The sequence below is a fragment of the Sinocyclocheilus grahami genome, unplaced genomic scaffold, assembly GCF_001515645.1.
Source record: "Sinocyclocheilus grahami isolate Dianchi unplaced genomic scaffold, SAMN03320097.WGS_v1.1 scaffold466.1, whole genome shotgun sequence".
NCBI classification, from domain to species: Eukaryota; Metazoa; Chordata; class Actinopteri; order Cypriniformes; family Cyprinidae; genus Sinocyclocheilus; species Sinocyclocheilus grahami.
In genome coordinates this window covers 342706-354471 of record NW_015505645.1, presented here as the reverse complement: position 1 = coordinate 354471, position 11766 = coordinate 342706, and the positions used below count along the sequence as shown (strand labels likewise).

Here is an 11766-nt window from a genome sequence, read left to right as displayed (position 1 = left end):
GAAGCTCTCTGGGGTGAGCTCATTATCATACAAACCAATCAGAGCCGTTCAATGGCTCTGGAACCAATCAGGTTTAGTCAGTCTGTTGTTTGAATTTAAACAAGTAAACACACTTTTTTGTTTTTTTCATATATGATGTTGAAATCCTTGTGGGAATTTCAGAAATATATCTTAGAAAGTAAAGGCGTCAAGCTTGAAAACATTTATAAACACCTAGCTTATTACAATTAATGTATCATGTAATGAACAACAGCCTAATCAACCAAAGTAGCATAACCTTTTAAGTAAAACTGAACAACATATTAAACAACATATTTTAAATATTGCAATGCTTAATAATAGTTGACAAACGTTTGTACATTGTAAAGGTTAAAAATGTTTTTCAAAATATTGTACTTTTCCGATACTTTTTATAAATACATTAAAAGTATGCTTCTGTTTAGCATATTTCTTAGAAGTATAACTAAGCATATATTTAATACAAAAGTATTTCTAGTATACTTTTTAGAAATATATTAAAATGCAATTCAATATATTTTTATTGCACTTCAAATAAGCATGTTGGGAATACAAATGTATTATAAACATACTACTTGAATTTCATGTGTATTTTTAATACATTTAATACTACGTCTTTTTCACCTGGGCAGTCTGGTCAAAATCAGCATACACAATGGCAAGAAAACAGAAGGTCTAGCAGAATGGAAATAAAGTAATAAACTTAATTTTAATATTTTGATTTTTTTCTTGAAACCATTCTGATTTCTGTAATTTTATAAAAACTGGATGTAATGTAATGTCTTTGAGGATAATGCCATTACCGGACTGTTTTGAAAGGATTTAGAGACTTATATGAATAGAAAACGATAGACATTTGTGCATTATATGTGCTTTTATATTTTCAGAATGACATTTAAGCTCTTTGCAATCCAAGTTTCTTACATTTTATAAATTACTTTATACATTAAACCTTTTAGAACAAATTATAAACAAAAAGCACTGAACGTGATATTTACCCTTACTTCACTTAATTGTGACATTTTGATATAAAATATTTTATAATTATTAGTTCAGCATAAAATGAAACTTCTGTCGTTATTTTCTTATACGAAAAGCTATTATAAGGCTTTAAGTGACTTGGAATATAAGTCATACAGACCTTTTTTATTATATTATGTTTTTTTCCTTAAAGAAATTAATACTTTTATTCAGCAAATATGCATTAAATTGATGGAAAGTAACAGTAAAGGCTTATATAGTTACAAAAGATTTCTATTTTAAATAAATTATGTTCTTTTGAACTTATTATTCATCAAAGAATCCTGGAAAAAATGTTACAGTTCCAACAAAAATATTAAGCTGCACTACTGTTATCAACATAATGGATAATATTAAGAAATGTTTCCTGAGTGCCAAATCAGCGTATTAGAATGCTTTCTGAAGGATCATGTGACACTGAAGACTGGAGTAAATTCAGCTAATTGTACCGTTCCTTTATATATGATGGAGACACGAAAATGTACTGCATGGTAGGAATGACCTACATCAGATCACAGACCAAACATGCAGCCCTGTCACAGTCTCTCTTTGCCCACCGTCTCTCTGAGTGAGTGAGAGAGGCTGAGAGGACATTTGAGTATAATGTGTCCGCTAATGGATGGGAAACAGGGCAGAGCAGAAGGGAATGAGAACATGAGTATGTTAGACTGAAAGACATATTAGAGAGAGATGAAGTGGCGTGGGTCTGCGGACAGCCGTACTGTGAGTAACTGATCCGAATGAAGGGAGGGGGATGTTCACAGGTCAAACACGCGCACACACATACAGAAACTCTCATTGAAACACAGCTGAAACAGGTGTTACAGTCACAGAGAAACCAGGTCAACATCAATCACATGCTGAGTTATAAATACACACACACACATGCTGAGAATTTAGCAATGAAAGAGTGACAGAGTGTGAGAGAGAAATCGATGTTACAGATAAGAGTTGTTAAGAGATTGATTCTTTAAATAAACACTCATGTAGGCTGATCAACAGTTTACCAATGTTGGGCTTCCGCGGTGTTGCTAGCTAGGATAGCAACTACTCTATAGAGAAATTAGCTAAACTAAGTTGAAAGCTAGCCTTTAGAGAAGTAGCTTGCTACATTTAGGATACTTTATAATTCTTCATATAATTTGATCTAATACATGTTTATTGAAGAACCAAAAACATCTTCAAAAGACAGCAGAAAAAAATGTATTGGCTGTTTTTATCTATGTACATGTACTACCATTCAAAGTTTGGAGTCAGCAAAATTTGAAATGGTTTTGAAAGATGTCTCCTTAACAAGGCTGCATTTATTTGATCATTTATTTGAAATACAGTAAAACAAGAATGTTGTGAATTATAATAAGTGTTTTCCATTTTTATATATTTTTAAATGATATTTATTCCTGTGATGCAAAGCTGAATTTTCAGCAGCTATTACTCCAGTCTTCAGTCCCACATTATCCTTCAGAAATCATTCTAATATGCTGATTTGGTGCTCAAGAAACATTTCTTATTATCATCAATGCTGAAAACAGTTGTGCTGCTTAATAATTTTGTGGAAACCGTGCTATATATATATTTTTTTTTTCAGAATTCTTCAATGAGGAAGAAGTTGTTTGGAAGCTTTTTTCACATACAGTTGTTGAACCTAAAGACCTTCATTATAGATGTAAAATGATGTAGTGCCTGCTGCTGAAATATTATCAGGGAAAATTAAATGTTTGTCAAACATACATAGCCCTATAAAACTACTTAATATAACAACTTTTCAACCGTAAAACTACATGATTTCAAATAGCAGTGTTGCAACCTCACTATTGAGAAATATAATTAAAATACTTATTTATTTTTAATACTAATATTATTATTAATTATTATTAATGTATTATTTGTAACAATGCTACAGACATGTTTTGATTTACCTGAAACCCATATACCACTGTTTTATCTTGCAGCTAACATGATTGATGGTGCAAGACAGCAAGGGATATGAATCACAGAAAGTGTGTTTGCATGAACTGTTTGACCTCTGACCTCAGGACAGCCCACTGACCCCTCACTTGATCAGTGACCCCTGATGTTGTGTTTCTCTCTCTTCCTCTCTCAGTAAAAGCATACAGGTTAAAATCATCGATGATGAGGAGTATGAAAAAAACAAAAGCTTCTATCTGGAGCTAGCAGAACCTCGCATGGTGGACATGTCCCTTCAGAAAGGTAAAACACACACACACACACACACACAGTATACTCACAGTAAGATCACATCCTGTGACCATCATCCACTTTTGCTGTTCATTTAATCTATTTACTCATTTCTAAGTTTATTTCCATTCATCCAGTGGCTCTTTATCAGTTCATGTTTTATGTCTTCACGTTGTTTTTTATTGGGAGTAGCAAGAGTCTTGTTATTTGAGATTCACTGCATAGTACATTCACATACAGTATCTTTCAAAGGTTTGGGTCAAGACTTTTTTAAAGACATTAATAATTGTATTCAGCAAGGACACATTGAAGTGATCAGTGAGAGTGATAATAAATGCTGTTTTTTTATAGTCATCAAAGAATCCTGAAAAACAAAATGACAGTTTCCACAAAAAATATTAAGCAGCACAGCTGTTTTCAACATTGATAATAATAAGAAATGTTTCTTAAGCACCAAATCAGCATATTAGAATGATTTCTGATGGATCATGTGACACTGAAAACTGGAATAAAGACATCACATGAATAAATTAAATTCTAAAATATATCAAACAGAAAACAGTTATTTTAAATTGAAGTAATATTTCACAATATTACTGTTTTACTGGATGTTTGATCAAATAAATGCAGCCTTGTGGACCATAAGAGACTTATTTCAAAGACATTAAGAAAACATACTTATTACAAACTTTTGAATGATGGCTTATTTCTGCTTTCAATGTATTTTGAATAATTATGCAAATTTTCTGACTCTATGAATGGATGCTACCAGTAGAGGGCACCCCGGATGCATGTTCAAATAGAGCCAGTATTAAGAAATGGACTACTCATCGAAAAATAAATAAGAAAAAATATGCGTTTTGCCTACTTTGAGCTGAAGAAGCAACATTTTTAAACAGGTTTTGTCAGATTTTATTTCTTATATACATTATTGAAACATAAGGTCAGCCAACAGTTTCTGAGATTTCCCAATTCAAGTAGATAGGATGCCTATTGCCTATAGATAAATAATAGCTACCAAGCGGCATGGCCAAGATGGCCGCCGAGTGGGCCGACTTGCCTTAAAGAGACTTTGACTCAAAGCACATGAATTCAATGAAGACCCACAGAGTGCAGCTCTCAAACTAACTCATCATCACCGACTCACACAAGAAATGCTGCGATGATGTTTTGTATCGCTTTAAAAATGGCAACGTTCCTGTTTTTGTCTTCCAGTTTTTATATAGTTTTCTTAAATGTCTTGAGATTATTGTTTAGGAAACTATGTGAAGGATTAGCTAGCAGTGTTGATTTTTCACTGACTTCTTTGGAGTTTCAGTATACATTGACCTTAAACGCTGGTGCGGGATCTCAAAGAGTGTGAGAAATGAATCACACTTTTTCCTTCCACTCAACTTTCTGTTAACATGCTTGGATACAGCACTCTGTGAACAGCCAGCTTCTTTGGCAATGAATGTTTGTGGCTTACCCTCCTTGTGAAGGGTGTCAATGATTGTCTTCTGGACAACTGTCAGATCAGCAGTCTTCCCCATGATTGTGTAGCCTAGTGAATCAAACTGAGAGACCATTTTGAAGGCTCAGGAAACCTTTGCAGGTGTTATGAGTTGATTAGCTGATTGGCATGTCACCATATTCTAATTTGTTGAGATAGTGAATTGGTGGGTTTTTGTTAAATGTGAGCCAAAATCATCACAATTAAAAGAACCAAAGACTTAAACTACTTCAGTCTGTTTGCATTGAATTTATTTAATACACGAGTTTCACAATTTGAGTTGAATTACTGAAATAAATGAACTTTTCCACGACATTCAAATTTATTGAGATGCACCTGTAGTGCTGTTTGTGAACTAATGATTGTGGTTCAGATTCTGATTCCTCCTAATAATTCTGGATCTTTGATGATTTGATGAACAATTCAAATAATTCAGTGAATGAGACAGATCGAGGAAATTGTTCTCACTGGTATGATTCACGCTGTAGATTCAGGAACGCAAGCTGTTTTTTTTCTTTGAAGACAGACAGATAAAACTTTGTATCAAATGGGTTGTAGGTGTTTTTGAAACTGAACCTGTAATAGAAGACACATCACTTGTCCTACATCCAAACATGACTTTAGAACTGCTGATCCTGTGCTGTCGCTGCAAAATATGTGAGAGCCGTTCAAGGATCTAAAGAAACACTTCCAGCTTTATGCATCTAAATACAGAATGCTTTCTTTGGCATTGAACCCTCTTATACACCAACTGGATAAATATAAAAAAGTGGCGGTAGAGATGGTTGTGAAGAAGTGGTAAGACAGGCAGGAAAGCTGTGAGACAGGAGAAGATTAGAGAGAGACAGGTGAGCAATGAAAAAAAGACAGGAAATGGTGAGCAGAGAAAAACAGGAAAGAGAGGGGGTCAACATTGTTCATTTTACACTGTTTTTTAATACTTTGTTCTTTTGACAAAACATATTATGAAAAAAGACAGGAAATGTTTTATTTTTTTAATGTATTTAAAATATTAAAAAAAATTAAAAACATTATTCTTTTGACAAAAAATCATTAAAAGTAGTCATATTTATTGATTTTAGTCCATTTGACTTAATTTAGTGGTTGAAAAAATTAAGTGCAAAATTAGTGATAAAAGCATGCAAAAATATTAATATTTCATATTTAAGCGTGTATTGGCATTTTAACAAAAACATGTAAAAAAAACTATAGATTCCTTTTCATTTTCACATTGTTGTCTGTGATTAGCTAATTTGACAGTCATATTCTTCATATTTCTTTCCATATTTTCTTTAAAAACATTGTTAGTATATTAACATCTTGCAGTATTTTTTTTCCGCATCATGTTTTCCTCAAAAGTGTGTTTTAATTAAAATTGTTTAATTCTCGTCATGATCCTCCTTTTTCATCTCATCTTTGTTATTGAAAAAACATTTGAAAAACTTTTGTTTCCTAACATTTTTGTCAGACATTCATACGGCATTAACACTGAGGCTTTGTTTGGCAGGTGGTAAAGAAAGACAGTGAGAGACAGACAGGAGATGGTGAGAAAGATGACGAGAAAAGGACAAGCAGAAGAGGTGTGAGACAAATAAGCAGAGAGGGGTGAGACAGGTGAAGAAAGACATACAGGAAAGGGGTGAGACAGGTGAGGAGAGAATGACAGAAAGAACAGAGTGAGAGACACATGAGAAAAGTAGGAGAGGGGTGATACAACTGAGGACAGAGAGACAGGCAGGAGAGCTCCAGCAGACTATCCGTTGCACTGCATCTGTGTGCGATTAATTTCCCGTGAAGCCCAAACCTGCAACACCCCTTCCACATGTCCCAGATGAGTGTGTTTAATGAGAAGATCATCAGAAGTGAATCATTTTATCACAGAATTGCTAACAGCTCACCAAAATATCACCTCACTCTGTGTAAGTGTGTGTGTGTTTGTTAGAGGGAGAGATCTCTGCATTCACATGTGTGTGATGATGGAATAGCTGTGAATGAGCCAACGACAGGGGAGTTTTCATCTAAATATCGACACCTACATCCCACGATCCCATAGCCTCACAGAACGCAGGGAGGAGAGAGCCGTCTGGGATCTGTTGCCAGGGTACCATCAGCTGTTGCTAGCGCTGATGTGCAATAGATTTACACTGAACTGTTGAGTCGAAGCTTCCAGGAAAGAACAGTGAGAGAGAAAATGTGGCGAACAGATTAAATGAATTCCTTTGTGCGTTCGCCATGTCTATGTGTGTTATCATGAAGCAGATGTGTTGAAAAGCCTAGAGCTGACGACGCTACACAAATTGCAGGTTAATAATGTGCGTCAAGACACATCCCCCCTCCACCCCTAACCCTACTCGCAGACACATTCGAGCATAAATTATGGGCTTATTTACACATCCAGCTTCTCATTATAGGTCGATATTTTCATCTCAGCACACACACACATACACTTAATCAAAGCTTGTTTGTTCACCATCTCATTCATCCTCAGCAACAGAAAATTACAGCACTGATTACAGAACTATTAAAGTCACTACACAGAGAGAGAAAGAGAGAAAAAAGTAATGGAGAGACAAAGAAATTGATTCCTTTAGTTGGTGCTCATTTTTCTGTAAATGTGTGTGGGTCTGGGTACTAGATTAATAAATGTAAAAAAAATATATATTTTTTGTTAATTCAGGAAACCTGATGTACTAAACCAATTGAACCTTATTGTTATAAGGACAATTTACCCAAAAATACAAATTCTCATTATTTAGTCCATTGGTTCTCAATAAACATCCAGGGGACCTTAAGATTCCCTAAAATAAGACAAAACTAGCATTAAAATATGCTTATATTATGGGCTTATTTACACATCCAGCTTCTCATTATAGGTCGATATTTTCATCTCAGCACACACACACATACACTTAATCAAAGCTTGTTTGTTCACCATCTCATTCATCCTCAGCAACAGAAAATTACAGCACTGATTACAGAACTATTAAAGTCACTACACAGAGAGAGAAAGAGAGAAAAAAGTAATGGAGAGACAAAGAAATTGATTCCTTTAGTTGGTGCTCATTTTTCTGTAAATGTGTGTGGGTCTGGGTACTAGATTAATAAATGTAAAAAAAATATATATTTTTTGTTAATTCAGGAAACCTGATGTACTAAACCAATTGAACCTTATTGTTATAAGGACAATTTACCCCAAAATACAAATTCTCATTATTTAGTCCATTGGTTCTCAATAAACATCCAGGGGACCTTAAGATTCCCTAAAATAAGACAAAACTAGCATTAAAATATGCTTATGTTAAAGTCAAGATATTTCTTATTGTAATTCACCCCCAAGCTGTCTTTTCTTTGAAGAACCAGGGCTCCCACTGTCTTAAAAACCTAGATATTTAAGGAATGCTCATTTTATATACCTGGAAAAGTTGTGTAAAATAATCAAATCTTAAAACTCCATAGGCATTTTTATAGGGATTATACTTTTTTCTTTTTTTTTTGGTCATATAAATTAAATAGGATCCAAAACCATGACTATCACTTTGACATGACATGACTTTCATTGTTTGGACAAAAAAAAGTTTAAAAAATATTTTAATATTTTATAAATATTTGATAATATTCTTTTGTGTTCCACAGGGGAAAAAAAGTATGGCTTACACGTTTGGAACAGCATAAGTGTGAATAAAAAATAATAAAAAAATTGACATTTTTTGGGATGAATTATCCCTTTAAGGGTTACCAAATATTTTTTTCAATTTAAATATAAAACTCTAAAATGCAAAAAAGGTTTTTCTGAGGGTTAGTGGATGGACAATATCATTATCTCAACATAGAAGCAATTGAAGTCAATGGAAAAAATACATCACGACAGGAAAGCAAACGTGTGTGAATAATCAGCGTAGTTTTAGCACCTCTTTGTTCTGTCGCTACATCTCAAATGCTACTAGGACACTCCGTTGCCAGGGGCAACCACCTGCTCCGGCGCTCTGGATCAGCCCACACTATCACATCTGATCACATCTGCTTGGTCACACCTGTCGCACCTGTCCGGCTCAGAGATTCCGGGCAGGGTGATGAAACGCTGAAGGCTGCAAATATTTTTATTCATGTTTATCAGATTAAATAAATCCTGTCCAATATCTCATTGCATTTCCCTTCACCATTATCTGTCTAGTGTTTTCTTCATGTCATTCCACTCCTCCCTCTCTTTTTTCTCCACACACAGCTCTGTTATTAGCTGATGGTAAGTTTGAGTGTGTGTGTGTGTGTGTGTATGTATGAGGTAAGATGAGGCCATCTGCAGTAATTGTGGTCTCGTCTGCCTCACTCTCTGGATGAACACACATGTGTCTCCAGGTTTGTGTGTGTTGTAACACGTGCACGAGTAGATAAGCTTTGGGTTGCAGGGGGTTTTGAAAGTTCATCTCAACTTTCAGGCTTTTTGGTGTGTATTTGTGGCGTGCATGTGAATGTTGTGCTGTTGTCCTTCTGAATCACTCTGTTCTATAGCACAACTCACACCTGGTTCAGTCAAAGTTTGGCTGTTAATCTGTTTTGTGTGTTTGCAAGTGTAATCTTTCTAATAAGAAAAACTATAATGACAGTTGGCCTCATTCATAAAATGAAAGCAGCATGAATTTCTGTACAAAATTGTTTGTAAAAACGGTGTTACGTAAGTAGTCACATTCGATTCAATGCGACAAGTTACATAAGAATGACTTTATGAACATTTTACATGAATTCGCTGTGCTTGTGTTTCATGAATGAGCCCAGTGAACTCTAAATATGCACATGAAGTTTAGTTTGAAGTGCAGTTTATAGTGATCACATCTTAATAATTATTCAAAAAAGAATTGTCCTTTAAAAGGGACAAAAAGCCCACTTGTTCATGAGCGTAGGGACAGATGCTAATTGATGCATGTGAGTGATCAGTATTTGCAACCGAGTTGTGTGCATTTGATGTACTAATACGACACAATCCAACACAGAAGTTTCCTTTTGACTCTTTATCTATTGTAGATATTCCAGACAGGAAGTTGTCATCAGAAGAGGAGGAAGCAAGAAGAATAGCAGAGATGGGGAAGCCTGTGTTGGGCGAGCATGCGAAAATAGAGATTATCATTGAAGAGTCGTATGAGTTTAAGGTACACACACACAATGCCAGAGACCAGCAGTCTTTCACATTATGGAAGAAATTTCTTAATGCGTATTTATGTCAATGTGATACATTTTGTGTTTTTGTGTTCTTGCTGTAGAGTACAGTAGATAAGCTAATTAAGAAGACTAACTTGGCTCTGGTTGTGGGCACAAATTCCTGGAGAGAACAATTCATGGAGGCCATAACTGTCAGCGCAGGTGATTACCAACACTAAACAACACTGAACAATAAGCAGTCAAACACAAAAAGTATTGTTCAAATGTTTTGCTTTTATTCAGCAATTATACTTTTATTCAATAAGGATGTATTGAACTGATTAAAAGTGTTAATAAAGTTAAAGGCATTTATAATGTTAAAAAAGATTTCTACTGCAAATTAATTATCTTCTTTTGAACTTTAAATTCATCTAAGAATCCTGGAAAAAGTGTTTCATGGTTTCCACAAAAAAAAATTAAGGAATTGTTTTCAATATGATAATAATAAGAAATGTTTCTTCAGCAGCAAATCAGCATATTAGATTGATTTCTGAAGGATCATTTGACACTGAAGACTGGAGTAATGATGCTAAAAAATTCAGCTTTGCATCACAATAATTATATTTGAAAATATATTCAAATAGAAAAGTTATTATACATTCTTTATAATATCTCACAATATTACTATTTTAGTTGATTTTTGATCAAATAAATGCAGCTTTGGTGATCATACCAAAATTCTTTGAAAAAGTCCTAGCTACCTCAAACATATGAACGGTAGATCATCTCAAAACTCACAGAACCGTACTAAAAGCAACAAAACTCAGCTATTATATAAACATACTCTCATGTTCATATTACACACAAAATTTTCTATTTCTGTTGTGACATATTACTCGGCCCACATGAAAACTGAGCCCACAGATCTCCTACACGGTTCTCCTCATCCTACAACCGTTGTGTGTTCTAAACATTTTGACTAATTTGATCATTTCAGATATCAATAAGAATGTAGTATTATCAGCTCTGTGTGATACGTTTCACTTTGTTTAAATTAATTCCTATAGATTTTCCCCAAAATTAAAATGGAAATGTCCTACATGTTAGTCTTTTATGACTCTGTGTTGAGATAAAAATGCTGCTCTCACAGTGTGTAGCCTTCAATTACCGTGACTATCAAACAGCCGGGGTTACCAAGGCAACAGGACCCCTAAATCACCATGTTGTCAAATAGATAGCTTTGCTCAGGTATGGAAGGTGTGTAATGTGGGTGATACCACAATACTATCTTTTTTCATTTTCTTATTTTTTTTTTACTCCCATTCTGCTTTCCTTTCTTTCTTGCTGGTTTTCTTTCTTTCTGTCTGCCTGTCTTTATCTCAGGAGATGAGGATGAGGATGAAGGGGGAGAGGAACGTCTGCCATCTTGTTTTGACTATGTCATGCACTTCCTGACTGTGTTCTGGAAGGTTCTGTTCGCCTGTGTCCCACCCACGGAATACTGGAATGGGTGGGCGTGTTTCATTGTTTCCATAGTGGTCATCGGTCTTTTGACTGCTGTGATCGGTGACCTGGCTAGTCACTTTGGCTGCACCATTGGCCTAAAGGACTCAGTCACTGCTGTGGTGTTCGTAGCCCTGGGAACATAAAAATTCAGCTTTGCATCACAATAATTATATTTGAAAATATATTCAAATAGAAAAGTTATTATACATTCTTTATAATATCTCACAATATTACTATTTTAGTTGATTTTTGATCAAATAAATGCAGCTTTGGTGATCATACCAAAATTCTTTGAAAAAGTCCTAGCTACCTCAAACATATGAACGGTAGATCATCTCAAAACTCACAGAACCGTACTAAAAGCAACAAAACTCAGCTATTATATAAACATACTCTCATGT

At 34.6% G+C, this 11766-nt stretch overlaps 1 protein-coding gene across 1 annotated transcript in view; it reads left to right on the top strand.

Annotated features, from left to right (window-relative positions):
* LOC107553175 (sodium/calcium exchanger 3-like) overlaps positions 1 to 11508 on the top strand; it is a 36196-nt gene extending 24688 nt beyond the window's left edge. The window contains exons 2-6 of the mRNA XM_016235309.1: positions 3143 to 3249; positions 8952 to 8969; positions 9746 to 9870; positions 9982 to 10081; positions 11246 to 11508. Of these exons, the coding sequence (XP_016090795.1) occupies positions 3143 to 3249; positions 8952 to 8969; positions 9746 to 9870; positions 9982 to 10081; positions 11246 to 11508 (613 nt within the window). The remainder of the gene's footprint in view (positions 1 to 3142; positions 3250 to 8951; positions 8970 to 9745; positions 9871 to 9981; positions 10082 to 11245) is intronic.
* The last annotated feature ends 258 nt before the right edge of the window (positions 11509 to 11766 follow it).